The 15,833-nt window shown below is 54.2% G+C and overlaps 6 protein-coding genes across 6 annotated transcripts; 1 reads left to right on the top strand and 5 right to left on the bottom strand.

Annotated features, from left to right (window-relative positions):
- Positions 1 to 841: 841 nt before the first annotated feature.
- On the bottom strand, positions 842 to 1,941 carry BO80DRAFT_426541 (oxygenase MpaB family protein). Its single transcript, XM_025719791.1, has one exon. It carries the CDS (start codon positions 1,547 to 1,549, stop codon positions 947 to 949), a length of 603 nt encoding a protein of 200 aa, XP_025573885.1. The 5' UTR covers positions 1,550 to 1,941; the 3' UTR covers positions 842 to 946.
- A 219-nt stretch (positions 1,942 to 2,160) lies between these two features.
- On the bottom strand, positions 2,161 to 4,477 carry BO80DRAFT_426540 (acyl--CoA ligase). The gene is made up of 5 exons (XM_025719790.1): positions 4,079 to 4,477; positions 3,881 to 4,018; positions 3,390 to 3,824; positions 2,894 to 3,318; positions 2,161 to 2,836 (listed from the first exon to the last, which is right to left on the bottom strand). Exons 1-5 carry the CDS (start codon positions 4,169 to 4,171, stop codon positions 2,278 to 2,280), a joined length of 1,650 nt encoding a protein of 549 aa, XP_025573884.1. The 5' UTR covers positions 4,172 to 4,477; the 3' UTR covers positions 2,161 to 2,277.
- Positions 4,478 to 4,726: 249 nt separating this feature from the next.
- On the bottom strand, positions 4,727 to 6,313 carry BO80DRAFT_456567 (MFS transporter; the record flags this gene model as incomplete). The annotated part of the gene is made up of 4 exons (XM_025722182.1): positions 4,727 to 5,044; positions 5,075 to 5,548; positions 5,594 to 6,047; positions 6,138 to 6,313. 4 exons carry the CDS (start codon positions 6,311 to 6,313, stop codon positions 4,727 to 4,729), a joined length of 1,422 nt encoding a protein of 473 aa, XP_025573883.1.
- A 1,176-nt stretch (positions 6,314 to 7,489) lies between these two features.
- Positions 7,490 to 8,282, bottom strand: BO80DRAFT_126891 (uncharacterized protein). Its single transcript, XM_025713538.1, has 2 exons — positions 8,247 to 8,282; positions 7,490 to 8,199 (listed from the first exon to the last, which is right to left on the bottom strand). The coding sequence occupies exon 2, from the start codon at positions 8,045 to 8,047 to the stop codon at positions 7,652 to 7,654; it is 396 nt and encodes a 131-aa protein (XP_025573882.1). The 5' UTR covers positions 8,048 to 8,199; positions 8,247 to 8,282; the 3' UTR covers positions 7,490 to 7,651.
- Positions 8,283 to 11,441: 3,159 nt separating this feature from the next.
- BO80DRAFT_446523 (Zn(II)2Cys6 transcription factor domain-containing protein) lies at positions 11,442 to 13,412 on the top strand (the record flags this gene model as incomplete). The annotated part of the gene is made up of 3 exons (XM_025721560.1): positions 11,442 to 11,637; positions 11,709 to 12,910; positions 12,969 to 13,412. 3 exons carry the CDS (start codon positions 11,442 to 11,444, stop codon positions 13,410 to 13,412), a joined length of 1,842 nt encoding a protein of 613 aa, XP_025573881.1.
- A 1,017-nt stretch (positions 13,413 to 14,429) lies between these two features.
- BO80DRAFT_426534 (uncharacterized protein) lies at positions 14,430 to 14,805 on the bottom strand. Its single transcript, XM_025719789.1, has one exon. The coding sequence runs from the start codon at positions 14,736 to 14,738 to the stop codon at positions 14,502 to 14,504; it is 237 nt and encodes a 78-aa protein (XP_025573880.1). The 5' UTR covers positions 14,739 to 14,805; the 3' UTR covers positions 14,430 to 14,501.
- Between the last annotated feature and the right edge of the window lie 1,028 nt (positions 14,806 to 15,833).

The raw sequence follows: 15,833 nt of genomic DNA, 5'->3' as shown, positions 1-15,833 counted from the left end.
AGCTAAATAGGGGTAAGACTTGGCGATACTATTACCGACGGTTGGATATCGTTCTCAAGGCACGCATTCAATGCAGTGCCTCAGACAACTATACAGTTGTGTAGACAACATCGGGACGGGATTCAGCGGTCAGATTAACGATAAATTAAATCATGAGAGATAGCTTCGAGGCAAGACGCATAGATTTACCTTGCATATTGGTGGGAACCTTCGTGTCTTGAACACCGGAGCAGGTCAGGCTGCCTTCCAGACTGAAAGGGCACCTGACTTGCCCGACAAACCAGACAAACCCACCGAGCAACTAGAACACCACCTGCGACTTCTTCCGTTTCTCGGTCTCTTCAGACTACGAATAAGTCATAGAGATCCCCTTTGTCGAGCAGGGGCTATACATGGACAGATCTGGGGGACCCTTGTTCAAACCACGCAGTATCACAGCGCACCTTGGGTAATGACCCCATCCGCATGCCCTGGAGCCCTCTCGGTTTGTCCGGACACCCGTGTATCTGGTTAACTCGCATGCCATACTGATAGGACATCGTGTCTCTATAGAATGCGGGTCTATGCTGGTCCGTTGGGATACCGTCGGCCAAGAATCTGGCAACCCGGCTAAAACCAGCTCGACATGAGGCAGAGGTGATATCCAGAGGGGTAGCAGTGGAGAGTGCACCACCATATTGATAGCCTCAAAGGGTTTAACCTCGGTGCACAATGGTCGTATTTTGACATGATTGATGCTAAATCGATTCACATCAAACGCACTCTTGCATTAGTTCAACGCCCATCAACCGCTATTGTAAGTGACATGACCAACCCCGCAGGGAAATACACTTCGCCTCGGTGGCAATTTGGCAAGTGATATTATATTCTATCTCAATATAGGTGGGATTATCTATCATTCGTCGAAATCACACGCTAACGTATGGCATACGGAAAGTACTGCATATCACTGTCGATCAATCCGTCTTATCCGCTTCCGCATATCCTTCAGATAATACCTCATCGGGATTGTCCGAATATAGGTCGGAATCAGAGGATAAATCGCCCTGGTCATTTCCAAGACGATACGATACGTCATCCTTTGCAGCACCGTGCTTTCGAACCCATATGCCCGTCGGATCCGCGGAGGAAGCATCTCCACCGTGATCAGCCGAATCAATGGCATAAGCATCGCCACCAGCAGCGGAAGCCTTGCATTGTATAGCAGATCATAGGCCACATGTTTCGCCTCTGGAGTGACCTCCAAGCTTTCGATATGCTGGTTCCAGTACGCCCAAATGTCCCTTCGATCGGCCGGCCACATCTCCGCCGGTACGCGCAGCGATACCGCAAAGATAGCGTACTCCTGATACAGGACTTCGGCGGCTACTGGCTCCATCGATCCAAAAATATCCTCATACATACTAACAGCAACGGCATAGAGCGTTGCTGCCACCCAGAGTTGGAGATGCGCCTCGTCGGCCGAGTAACCAGCCCCCTTGACTGAAGCATGCGCGCGATGAACCATATCGACGATGATGCGTTTCTCCTGCGGAGTACCGAAAGTCATGCATTAAAGAAAGGTCATCGTCGTGCGCAGCCGGTCAAGTGGTCGGTAGACGAAGTTGCTATGACGGTCAACAGCTTTACCGATTCCCGGCATGGCAACCTGAAGAAGAATGGCAACTCCATCTCCAGCAAGAATGAGGCCTTCACGGATGACTTTCTGGATGTGTTGAGAATTATTGAGAGAGGGCTTCTCGAAATCCACTGCTGATGCAGACAATGCTGCAAGCACCGATGAATATCTGCCATGTGGCCACAGCCTGATAGAAAGAATAATAAAGGCTGCCAGGACAGCTACGACGAAGTGGCTCAATATCATCCTGAAGACTGTATCTGGAAAATGTCTACGAGAAAGTCCCTACGAATGTCCGATTTTCATCCGGCGCAGGTTCCAGGTCAGCCGCACAAAAGCAAACATGACTAGCTCCGACTAGCAAATTGCACCTGAAGGTCTTGTGCGCGCTAAGGAGGTCAGGCGGGACCGGAGGATGGCGGAATTAAGGTCATGATGTCAAGACGGCATGACGGAACAATCTCTCCGGCTTACGAGCTAGTAGAGGACTATCAGCCCAATGATTGGACATTCGTCTCACAATAAGAAGATTGGCAGTGCAGGTTCAGGAACAGCTGAGGTTATATTGTCAAAGGGAGGTAGGACACGGGGTATCGAGTATGTACTGACTACGTCCTAGATACAAGAAATCAACAACGCCAAAGATAGACACAGATACACTACAACTTTGGCCTCAACGTGGCCTCTTTAACCTCCCTTCGGCTCTCCTCCCTCAACACCCTCTTCAAGATCTTCCCGCTCGCCGTCTTCGGGATCGCCTCTACAAACTTGACACCTCCCGTGAGTGCCTTGTATCCCGCTAACCTCTCCCCCATCCACCTCTTGACGGTCTCCTCTGTCAACATCTGCTCCTCCGTTCCTGGCCGTCTGACCACATACGCCCGTGGGAGTTCCGTCCCGGGCACCACATCTCGCAACCCAATGACAGCGGCATCCACAATCAACGGATGCGCCAACAACACGGCCTCCAGTTCTGGCGGAGCAACCTGGAACCCTCGGACCTTGATAAGCTCCTTCTTCCGGTCCACGATGTACCATTTCTTCGTAGCCTCATCACAATACGCGATATCCCCTGTATGGAACCAGCCATCTTGGTCAAAGGACTCCGCGTTGGCAGCCGGGTTGTTAAAGTATCCTGGCGTGACCGTAGGACCGCGCACGCAGAGCTCGCCTCGTACTCCGTAGTCGGAAATATTCGTACCAGCGTCATCGACTAACCTATACATCTATTAGCCCTGCACTAGCAAAGACGGCAGAAACCTGGGGGAATCATACTTAGCCTCCAAATTCGGCACCAATCTCCCCACCGACCCCGTCTCATCCTCCTCATCCCACCGAAGCATCGTCGCGATACAACACGTCTCCGTCATCCCCCAGACCTGCGTACAGTTTGCACCCGGCCCCAGCAGATCCTGAAACCGCTTCTGGGCGTTCTTATCCATCGGTGCCGCGCCCAGGTTACTCGCGCGGACCGAGCGGAGATAGCCCCGTTCGTAGGACATGGGGTGCATGATGATGGCGATGGCAATAGGCGGGACGACGGTTATCTCAGTGACCTTGTACTTTTCCATGGTCTCGAGGAACAAAGTGAGGTCGAAGCGTCGCATGACGTAGTTGATGTGGCCGGCTTTGAGACTCCCAAAGTGGCTGCTCGGAGCGGCAGCGGCGTGGAAGAGTGGCATGGGCATGACTCTGCTGACCTTCACATACCCTCAGCGCATATCCCATCGAGCGATATAAATAGAACGAGAAATAGAGGGTATGTACGTACCCGCCACGGCCTTGGATTCAACTCAAACACGAGCTCATGTTCCGCCACAAAATTCATATGCGTGATATTCGTCGCCTTCGGAAGCCCCGTCGTCCCACTACTAAACAGCCTCGCAGCGGTAGTCATACTCGCAAGCACCTCATCGTCAAACCTCACCCAATCCTCTTCCCCGTGCTCGAGTAATTCCGTCCAGGACACCGTTCCCTCCGGTACTGACTGGCCCAGAATGTTGAAGATCCGGATATGTTGTGCCGGGATGGACACCTCTTTCGCAGCCACCGTAATCGGACCGAGAAGCTCTGGCTCGGTGATGATAAATTTCGTATCCGAGGCGCGGAAATGATGGCTGAGTTCGAGGGTGGTATATGATGGATTCGAGCCCGTGAAGATCCCGCCTGCACCGACGATGGCGAGGACTAGCATGGTGTAGTAGATCTGTCATGTTATTTATTAGATTAGGTTGGTCTTTGATGTTGGATAGAGCGGTATACATCATTGAAAGAGTGGATGGCGACACAGTCGCCCTTTTGCACGCCCCAGGCGCGTAAGCCCGCGATGAGTTGGCGGATGATGCTTCGAGCTTGATTGTAAGATATCGTGCGCGTCGGATTATGTACATCAATGTAGATCTATGCCCAGCCGTTAGAGGAGGCATTGTTTGACGAGGAAAAGTATGGAGCTGAGATTACCGGCTCATCGTGGTCGTAAGGCGGGTCGGAGAAGATATACGAAATTACATCGGTGCAAGGCACTGGGGCCGTCGCTGCAGGGTGGAAAATCATGCTGGAAGAGACAAGGAAGGGTGGACAAGGAAATGCGAGGAGACAAGGATGCAGGGGCTGGGAAGACGCATGATGCCTGGCGAACTTATAGGATGATCAGGACTGCACGAGTCAGGATGTTCGAATAGGGTTTCTATGGAGTGTGCTTCATATGTATGGACGGCATGTCAGGCGGACTGGGGCCATGGGCCGTGCGACGCATGGATGGCATGAATGGCATGGTGTGTGCCGTACACCCCCCGCTTGCAAGACAACGATATTGTTGACGGCAGGTCGGAAGACGAGGAAAACGCCAGGGCTTCTGCAGGTCGGAGAATATCCAGGAATCAGCGGGGAAAATGGTCGGTCGGGGGCTCAGATTTTAGTGTCGCGCGCCGTTTGAATTAGGCCGTCGAGACCAATGGGGATGAGGCTGGCTGATAACCAGCAGAGTAGGCAGGCCACGGACCCGCTGGGTTGCAGCAGAGCAGGCCAATGGCTAAGCTGCTGGGCCCGCGAAGCTCGCCAACGGCCGTGGGCTGGCAGATAGTGGCTCCGGCCGATGCTCATCACCGATCAGAGCCGAAGCTGGAACCGAGGATGCGTCCGGATCCGTTCGCCATACCGCCAGAACAGGCCCGGGCACACGCACGGTGTCAGCGCCATAAATGCCAGCAGCGAATTACCCCAGCCTACCCCGAGCCTATCATACAACGCTGGTCCGCCTAGTGGCAGCACCGCTCCCACCAGCGACCGCAGCACCGTGCTGGCGGCCGTTACTGATGCCGCTTCTTTTAGGTACCCTTCCACCAGATACGCGTTGGTCGCGATGAAGACCATCATCAGCCCCAGTGCAAACACCCCCGTGCCGATGATGGGCACGATCCAGTGTGTCTGGGCCTGCGCGGCCAATCCGTACTAAACCAGGCCGATCGGGACGAACCAGCAGCCAACTGCCATGGGCGGCAGACGACATTCAGGCGTGAACGTGCCGCGTGCCGCGTGCTTGACGGCAAGCCGGTAGGACACTACCCCGTACGAGGCCAGGCCGGTGACGCTCCCAAGTCCAAAGCCCAGATAGAGAGACCGACCACCCCGGTGGACCACCCGTAGGTGCTTGAAGATTAGTGGGATGGTCGTGAACATCAGATACAGATAGCCATATGTGATGGCGGCGAACAACGACAGTATTAGAACGATGGACAAGAACGCCAGGAGCTTCATCGGCCGGGCTAATATGTTTAGGTAGGAGTGCGTCGTGAATGGGCTGGTATAATACTTGGACTGCAGATTCGGGCTGCCTGTCTCCTTGCGCAGCCGCGCTGCCTTGCGTTCCAACAACACAAGGGCATACGACTCGTGGTAGCATAAGATACATCCGATTGTGATGACCCCGGTCTGCAAGTGTTATTTGTCACCTCATGCACTGTGAAGTGTGCTTACAGCAATGGCAATCACCCAGAATACCCATCGCCAACCCTCGGCCTCGGAAAGGAATCCGCCTGCGACTGAGCCAACGACTGGCCCCAGGATAGGGCCTAGAGCCCATGCCGCCATGATGCCTGCGCGCGTTTCTAGAGGCACCATATCTGCCACAGTGCCCGATCCGATCGTGAGCGGGCAGGCGCCACCAACACCGGCTAACAAGCGAAAGACGATCAGCTGCGGCAGGGTCTGCGCCACCGCGCATACAACGGTGAAGACATAGAACAAAACATTGCAGACGTGGTAAACGGGGACGCGACCGTAGATCTCGGACAACGGCGCGATCACAAAGGGGCCGACCATGTAGCCCAAAACAAACACGGTCACGACGGAGCCCAGCGTGGCATTCGTGGTATGGAAGTCGGACATGACGCCTCTGAGTCCTGGGGTGAACATGGACGACGCCAGGGGTCTGCTTGGTTAGCTGCCAGACTCTACTTGATGCAGATATTGAGGCTCACGTTATGACTGTGTTACAGGACACCAAGATCAACTGACGCACGTCTTGCTCGTGGGCCAGTTCAAGGGATTCTCCGGGTCGTCAGGTCTGTCCCAATCGACCGTGGCACCGGCACTTCTCTTAGAGAGGAGTCCCTGTGATCTATTCGACTCGTGCACCTGCAAGATCTGCCTCCCTGCCTGCTTTTCCACATCAGTTGTACTCGAGTGCAGCAACATCTCCGACTGTAACAGTAGTATGATGTGGAAGGAAGCTAGGAATATGGTGCAATGGCATTCGGAGGGGCTTTTATGAGAGTCACGTCGGTCTTGATTGAAATCCTACATTGCTTTTGGCAACCGTGAATAACCCGAGCGGTGCATGGGATGTCCAGATATGGAAGCTCCTCGGCTGCCAACCCATGGTTGAGCCTGTTGTTACGCGACGGTTTCATCCAGTTTATGAGGGCAGTTATGCATTTTGTTATTAATAATGTAGGACAGGCGTCCCTTGGCACATGCAGCTGCGGGTTGCAGCTGGTTGAGCCTGGCTGGTCTCAATCTGTCATAGTTGGAGGACCGGGATGGCCTCAATCAAGTCCCTGGTCGACTCGGGGGTTTCCCTCGGTCGCACCCTCGATCCAGTTTCCTTTGTTCCGATCTAGGAGCCGGCTTTCAGCTGGGGTCTCCATTGCTCCGAGCAGCAAGGCCACGAGCGATGTTGACGTATGCCTTACAATCCAATCCAGATCATCCCTGAACGTGCAGAGAAGAGGGTCCTATTGCAGGGAGGCGAATGATGGATACCTGCGGCCGTCCCGATAAGCAATTCCAGGGTGGTACGTGTATCGTGCAAGGATCCCCACCCCAAGAAGAGATAGATTGCGAGACTGCGAGGTTATGAAAATCCAGGGAGTCTTGCAGAACCCTGGTCGACGCAGGGTCTACCACGGCTTCACCCCGAAGGTCCTCGTTTACCTCCGTCCATGTCGAATCAACGAACAATGCGTTGAAGACCGCGGGTTGATGTATATCTCAAAGGGAGAAGGATATGGTGCGAAGGTCGCACAGTCCAGCAAGACGCCAAGAGATGCTGCGTGGGTTAGCGTTCGGCAGGCTTCAGGTTTGCGAAATTCGCCGGGGTCCCTCCGGCAGACGATCCCAAACCCACCCGGTCAAACAGGAAGCTATTCCGCTCATAACGGTCGCGATGCAACATCGGAGCTGGTGTTGTCTTGCCGTCTTAAGACGATGATTTGGAGGTCCCTGGTGGATTCCCGGCCTGGATGCAGTCAACTGGTGAGCTAGTCTCATGGCAGTATCGATCTTCCCGCCCTATGAAAGCTGTTTCGTGATTGGAGTCTAGACCCAAAGTATATTCAGAGACAGAATGAGACCTGATGAATAAGAGAGGCATAATCGACTAGAGCCTAGTGCCTGCTGGGATGTTTGCGAAAACGCCACCAACTCCTCAGGTCGTGGTGACTGGCTGACGCTGCTGTGGTCATATTTTAGTCGGTGGGTCCGGATTAGGGGGACGCGGTGCCGTAATAAATTGCAGAAAGATTAACGGAATGCTCAATTGGCAGGACCCCGTATCGACTGCTCTAGAGTGGCTTTCCTCATCCGGGGATTGTCTGTAAGCCGGACGTTATTCGGACTCCGTTGCGTGCAGATGTGTAGCCACTCGGTGGGTGGTCCTACCAGTAGTGGTGGCTGAGTAGCCTCTGAGAGTGTCCGCAAGCAACGATGCGAAGCATGCGGCGATCTGCGCGGGAAAGAGCACGGAGTCCTGTGGTGTTTCTTATCCATGCGAGACAAGCCTTGAGCGCCGAGAGCCTGCAGAGTGCAAAGGCAACGGTTTCTTGGCACCGAACACCAAGGTGGGTGCAATAGATGCCTGATTAGGTTGCGAAAGTCGTCTCTGACGTTTCCACGGACAGCCGTCACTGAAATCCTTGATTGTATAAACATACGGGATATAGGATGATCAGCTTGCCCGTGGCTTCCGGAGAGTACTCAAATGGAAGGGTTGGCTCGCTGGAACAGCAAGACCTGACCATTCCTGACCTTTCCAGAACGAGTAAATTAGACGGTAGGCTTACTCCGAGCTCCGGGGACAGGGGCTGTTTGATTATTATCTCGTTCTGGTTTGCTCCTGGCCAGGACGTACAGTAGCGTGGGAACCTGGACTGGGATGGTTGGTAGGCCGATCGTATCAGTTTGATATTCACTATCACGATATCTTTCGTCGGAATGATCATTGTTTGCTTCGAGGTTGCAAGGACGTCGTACGGAGGAGTCGCATGAACCTCCTTCTGGGCACGGCTGATCCACCTCTTGACAACTCTCGGCATATCCGAGCGTTCAGACCACCTGCAGGAAATAATCTTCAAGATGCCTAGGGTGAAGGGCGACCGCCCCTGCATTTCTCCCGGGTCGTCCCTGAGGCTGTGCAGAGACAAAGACCTGTCCCCTGCAGCCACGCTAGACACCCGAGATGTCTATCCTGCCTTGCACCTAAAGTACAGATACTTTAGACGAAACCGCAGGTTGCCGGGTTTGACCCCGGTTCTAGGTGGAGCGGCAAGCAGGTTGGAGACGTGCGGACTCCGGCTTGACGGCTGTCAGTGTTCAACTGATAACATCTGCTCGGCATATGGCAAATAGGCGCATGCGGCGCTACGACAGTGCTACTGCACGACACGCATTGCTTCTCCCCGAGCCTGCCAGCAGGACATCTCCTCGCCTTCATAGGCATCCGGTGAAGTGGGACACCGATTTCGTGCCCAGCGGGTGTTACGGAGTCAGCTTATGGATCGTCCAGCCATAAGGCTGACTGTATGTGGCGGCGCCTCTCGAAACCTAGAAAACGGGCGAGTGTCAGCCAATACTTGGATGGATCGGCGGAGGGGGATGGGACGGCACAGTTCAAGATCATGGAAGAGCTCAGACCTGGCAGAGAGGGAGGAGGAAGGCTGATCTGGTGACTACCAGATGGATGAAGTCTTCGATGGGCTTCGAATTGTTCCGCGCTGGGGTCTCTGCATGCAGAGTGGCAGCGTCTTCAGCGCCGGTGCAGAACGAGGCGTTTAACCTTCCGCAGAGACCAATGGGCGTGTGGGCGTGGTCAGATGATCCCGCGGCAATAGGCAATAGCAGGCCACAGGCAACCAAGCCTCGTACTTCCCTCTTCCCCCTCACTCCAATCCCCTTTCACCATTCCAACGCATCTCGCCCTCTTTGCCTGGTCGACACCTGAGCACTGCCAAGTTGGTATCCTCCATGTCACTCCACCGGTGATCATCATCTCACTCTTGTTCCCCCTGATCCGCCGCCACATGGGAATGTTCGTATTGCCCTCCACCTCAAGGTTTGGCCCCCAGAACACCAGCTGGCAAGCCCCACTAACCAAATCGAGTCTGAAGATCGACGTCGCGTGTGTGATCAGAGAACGTCATATTCTATTTTCTACTGCCGCGGTTCCGAGTTTTTAGCTGACGGTCTACTCCGTACATGACTCGTGGTATTTCCTGAGGCTCCGGGTACGAGGGTCGGGAATTGGCCGCCGCTAACCCGAGATACGGAGGTTTTAGACGCGTGGAGACTCCGTCGGATCCTAGTATGGATGGGTGTTGGGGACGGTGCCGGTCGTCATGGTCCATGCATCGGGGCCCAGCGGAGTGCGTTGCAGTCCCCATCTATCCCCTTATCGGCCTGCACCCCTCCTTCTTTATCTTGCACCAGGCTTAATAAAGTACATCTGCAGCAAAGGCGCCAACAAGAAGACTAGTACATATTCGCATCATGTCCGATGCAACTGTCCCTGTTGTGGTGACGGGGAAAAATACCCTTTGACTAGTTCTTCCACGGATAACATCAGGGATCCCCCCGACATACGTGATCGAATCAGGAAATTGGCTAATTCGTATTCAATGGTCCAGGATCGACCTCGTATCTGTGGATTACGCTGAACTCCAGTCTGACCAAGACGGAAGCACCATATTCGCGCCGTCGACTAAGAGTCTAGTTCCAGCAAGGCTCTGGTCCACTGTGGCACGCGCGGTGCTCGTGTGAATTTACCGGCCCCAGGAACCACGTTTCCTTCAGGAATCGATGGCTCTGGATCAGTGGATTCATCATTGCTGAAGACCTGGGTGGAGTGTTGGGAGGGGGGGGGGGGGAGCCTAAGACTTAGCGCGGTAATCCTGCGACAGCACTAACTTGCGGGCCATTCCGCTGCCAACGTGCAAGATACAGGAAAGACAGTCCCCGTTTTAGCCTGCAATCAATATCGTAGGGGGCTCCTGATATGCCACACTCAGCAGTCTGGCCAACGGCAGCCCCGTGAAAGGAGGGTCAGGCTAACCGGGCGCCCAGCAAATTAGAGTGTGGCGAGGAAATACGGGATGACGGGATTGCCAATCATCAGGCGGATGGGAGCCGGGTGGGAGCGCTAAACCCGTTAATCAGCGGTGGATAATGCAGCCAGAAGGGACGGCCGTGGAATTACACCAACCTGACCTTGCAAGTTGCAAAAGGACGTGGCCCTCCGCGGTTACATCCGAACAGGAAAGGCACTGCAGCACACGGATCAATCAGGACTAGACGGCGACCGTGGCCGGCGCATGACTGGCTGAACGGTGCATGCGATATCTTGGCTAACGCGGATGGCTTGGGCTTGGGCGATCGCCGCCTGGCGTGGCGTCGCGTTCTGGATTGTCAGCGGGAGATCGATTCCAAGACATTCAACCCATTGAGGGACCAGGAGCCGAGGACGAGACACGCGCCCGATGATTGGCGGCGCACCCTCCACGGGCCAGAATAATATCAGGGATGCAGGGCAACATCAGATTAAGCCATGCAGGAGACGACCCCTCCCAATTTGCTGCAACACCTATCTGAGGAGGAACTAGAGCAGCCATGGCTAGGGCGGGCGAATCTTAAGGAATCCATCCCAGGCTAAAATTATGATTTCCAAGCTACATGCGATGGATTCGGCGGATTTCCGCAGTCTGCACGCAGAACGGGGTGTATCCAACCGTCTCGAGTCGGGTCAGATGTGCAAAGAAAAGGATCAGGATCCTTTCAGTCGCGTCCCGATCGATCGTTAGGGCAGTTTGAGCGAGCCTTGACTAATCTGGCCGATTGTTTCCCCTCAACAGTCGCCCCGGATCCGAATTGGGTGGCCCGGATGTACTTATCGACTCGGTTCCCTCGGGGTCCTTTCTTCCTGGGGTTCTATATTCGCTCATCGTGGATAATTATATCTGATGCTCCTCCCGTCTGACCCACGACTTTTTTTCTTCTTCCTTCGTCCCCTTTGACATTCCCACCTTGTACCATTTGTTGCGTGCGGCTTACCGCGATGCCCGCTATGACCGTCTCGCCGGGTGATCAAACGTCCATTGACGTTTCGGAAGTCTCATCAGAAAGAAGTCGTGTTTCTATAACGGAATCCAAAAAGTCGAGTCCACGCAGTCAAGCATTGCCGCCGCCTCCGTCGCAGCCCACGGCTGATGGGGAGTACCGATGCGGTATCTGCAACAAGACGTACAGTCGACGTAGGCTCCCTTTCTTCCTACACAGATTGACCATATGTGGATGTCTCCTGAACACTGTTAACGGGCAATAGGTGATCTGCGGGACCGTCATCGCCGCCGTTGTATTAAAAACATCGGCCAGGAACGCCAGTCCAAGCGCAAATCCTGCGACGCCTGTGCGCAAAAGAAGCTGCGGTGCTCCATGACCCGGCCATCCTGTAGCCGGTGTCTCCAAAGCCGACGGCCTTGCGTTTATCCGCAATCGTCTGTTCCTGTGCTAGGAGCCACTCTGAACGACGCTCCGGAGTCACTTGATTCGTCCGCCGGATCTATCCACGCGGTTCCGGCCTGTGCTGGCCTGATCCCCGGTAGTACGCCATGGCCCCTGCCCGTGTACCCCTTTGACCCCTCTTCTACCTGCGATGAACTCAACGAAGTCCCGGGCTCCTGGAGTCCGGAGACCCCATCGCATGCCGACTTTGCCATTCATGGCGTGAACGACAGCACCATGTTTCCTATGCAGGATGTCTCGATGATCAACTCACCGCCCTGGAATGACGACTTTCATGAACAGGCAGAGACCTTTGGGCTTGAGGAATATTTTCCCGGGTCCATTGACACCTGTTCCAGCCACTCGATGTACATGCCACCACATGGGTCGATGGGGTCTTCGCCGGTGACCATGGTCCCGCCGACTCCAGCGGGTCTTCCGGGGGACTCGTACGCGGCGCGTACACTAAATCTGGCGTCGCTCTCGACCGGCTACTTTGATAATGTCTGGGTCGATGGCATGGCTCCTAACGAGGAGGAAGACGATCCGTGGCGGCTCAATACATACTCGGTTAGCCGGACCGGGTCGGCGTTTGGCCAAAGCTTCCTCCCCAAGACCAGCCACCACACTCCAGGCGACATCAGTGATCTCTATCAAGAGCTGTTTAGCTTGCTACGAGAATATCCCGGTCTAACTCTACAACGGCAGTTTTACTCGCCGTTTCTCCATCATCAACTGCAGGGGTATGCGATGCAATCGATGGGAGAGCCGCTGAGCACCACGCTCAACTCGATATCGTCATATGCGAGTTACATGGAATCGTGTGACACGTTTGACCTCACAATGCACAACGAGGATCGCCTCGCGGCGGCCGAAGGCTGCGTGGTCGCGCTCCATGGGGTTTGTGTCAATCAGATCCTCAGCATTTTCGGGGACAATTTCTCCGTGGCCCCCTGGGGAAAGCTGCCAAGTCCGGCTGAGGACCTTGGACCGGCCGAGGACCCGGTTTCATTTCTCTTGAGGGTACGTCGTTCGCTCCGATTGAGTCATGTCCTGCAGAACTCCCACTGACCGTGCATAGATGATCCAGCGCGTGTACAAGCTGCACGAAGACATCCTCCGCACGCCCCACGAGGATGAAACGGATTGGAAGCGATGGAAATTTACCGAATCGCTGCGGCGGAGCATCTTCTTCGCCAACATCATCAGCATGCTGGCTAGCAAAGCGCGGCGTTTCAACGGGGCATACATCGACCCGCTGGATAGCGCGATCCTTCTGCAGCTGCCGTTGCCGGCACCGGAGGAGATGTGGCGAGCCCGCAGCGAGGGGGAGTGGATGATTGCGCGTGCCCAGACGCTACGGTCGTGGACGCGGGGCCTGGACGGCGGCATGCTGCCAGCTCCGCGGACCCTGCAGCAGTTGCTGGTGCTAGAGGAGATGGGCAGTATGAGTGTTACGTTATTGCTTCCCATCACACGAATGATCCTGGCGTGTGCCAAGCTAAACGGGGCGTCTTATGGTTAAGCTGTCTGGGCTGTGATGATTGATGTTTGTTTAATACCCTGAGCCTTGCTGGTTGCCCCTGCTCTTGCAAGGATGTATGCGTACTGCCTAGATTAGATGGCTAGTTACAATGATGTGATTGATGACCTACGGGAATCGGGAATTCAATTCCGCAAAACAATGTAGGATGGCGAGATGACAACCCTCAGTGGCGACACTGTTAACAATTACGACATTGCTCGTGGATGCATTGCTCGTGGATGCCACCGGACGTGAGGATGAGGGTCAGCCAGCCGCGTGTAGATCCCGAAGTCTCGACCAGCCAGGACCGGCGACCGTAGGGTCCAAACCGACGAAGTAGGGGACTAAGAGGAGAGCAGGTAGCAGGTTAGGTTCAACGAGCCGAACCCGTAGCTTCCCGGGCGCTACGGGGAGTGGCAGCCAGCGGCAGCGGGCGGGCATCTCCGGCGGGGGTCCGTCCGGCCGCATGTATTTTTTCCGGATACCACAGCTACCCTACACAAGTCCGCCAGATAATCCCTCGGTATCCCACATCTTCCTGTTTCTCTACATCCCCGCGGATAACCCCACTATCCTTCAACGTCTCGGCACCTCACCTCCCAAGTCTGGACTGAAAGAAAGTCTTGGACGGGTTCTTGGACTCTTGGTATGTCAGTCTATAATCTAATCCAATCGCCACCGATAACCACTACCCAACAGGTAAAATCCATACATCCGAACACGGACACACACAGTACGCACATACATTAGCGGCATCCACATCCCAATCCCTCTCTTTTACCCGACCAATCTTGCACTCGCTACAACTGAGGGGGTTCATTTCCCCCCGAACCTAATCTCGATAAGCGCTCGCCAAGCCTGCAGGTTAATATATCCTTATGAGGGTGCATTTTCACATGTGTCTCGAGGGCCTGTTAGTGGTTGGGGTCCCGGTGGAGGTGACGAGCTGGGTATATGTTCGGCTTGGCGGGGGGGGGGTTGTTCCTTGAGGGTTGGAGGGTTGCATTGGGGAGGGGTGTCTGGGTTTGATTCTAGATTGCAGACTCTTGGGAGTGGGTTGGCGTGGTTGGCGTGGGTGGCTTGCTTGGGTTACTTGTTGGTTTGAGGAGGCTTAGACTTGGTTTTGTCTTGGTTGTGGTTGTGTTGTGTGTGGCCAAGGGATGGTAGATTAGTAGGTGGTAGTAGTGGTAGCAGCAGCAGCAGCAGCAGGAGGAGGTACTTGAGTTGTGGAGTGTTACGTATGTAGATACAGTAGTGTTGGGGATAGAGTGGTGCCAAGAGAGGGGTACAGATTCCTGTCGCTTTCGGTGTCTCCTCGCCACTCATTTTTGTCTGGTGTTGTATTGCGGGCTGTTGTATCTGCAGTATCATGCAGAGTCCATTTTTTAAAGTCTTTTTCTGTCTCAGCTACGTAGTAGCTAACTAGTACTTACCTAGGAGGTAGGAGGTAGAAGGTAGCATACGGAGTAGGACGTATCTCCGGAGTGGGTATGACTGAAGAGATATGGAGACGTTTCCCCGTGAATACTCCGGAGGGAAGTGGAGGTGCGTCGAGTGGTGGAGACACCGTGATTCCTCGATTCAGCATCCATCCATCCCATCGCGACTCATGGTGTTGATGTCATACCATCGCTGATCGAAACAATACCAAGAATAATGATCATCATAAGGGTGATGCATAATGAAGAGTAACTAGGGATCTTATGTCGATTAGTCAGATATAATATGATTTGATAACTATGAGATGGGATGGGATATCCATATCTACCCTTCTCTAACCCCCTCCCTCTTTTTTCTCCCTCAACCCTATCTCTGGCTACTTGCTCGTTATCTGGAGAGTATCTGCACGACCCCATGCCACAGTAAGTAACCTGCACGTCCCAACACCAACTACCCACTAATTCCTAAGAAGACCAGCTAACACCCAAAGAGTATCTATCCCCAGTCCCCGAATTCCCGACTTTCAATCCCGATAAACGCCGACGGATGGATGCAGTCATATCGGAGATTATGCATCTCCTATCTGGCAGTTTGACAGGTCGGGTTATCCGGGTGGTTAGGTGGGTTTGTCAGCGGGACTGAGTAGTGAGTTGGCTACGGAATATCGGGGAGGTGGTTATCGTATGGACTAGCTAGGTGCTAGGGGGTTGCTAAGTCCACTAGCACTCTCCGTAGGTGTAGTCATACATGCAGCGGCGCAGATTCACCTACACCAATCAATGGCCAACTGGCTAATGGGTTGGTATGTGTGCTGATAGGTGTCCTGCATGGATGCAATGATAGATAGATAGGTAGGGAGGTAGGTAGATGGGAGATAGATAACGCAGCGCGACAGGAGCCCCGACGGAGGGAATCATTCCTTGCACGGTGGAAGTGTCCAGTGCGCTGCCAGAAGAAATTAAGTTTATTTTATCCGGATAA

The sequence above is a fragment of the Aspergillus ibericus genome, assembly GCF_003184845.1.
Source record: "Aspergillus ibericus CBS 121593 unplaced genomic scaffold BO80scaffold_28, whole genome shotgun sequence".
Classification (NCBI taxonomy): Eukaryota; Fungi; Ascomycota; class Eurotiomycetes; order Eurotiales; family Aspergillaceae; genus Aspergillus; species Aspergillus ibericus.
This window is presented reverse-complemented; position numbering and strand designations above follow the sequence as displayed.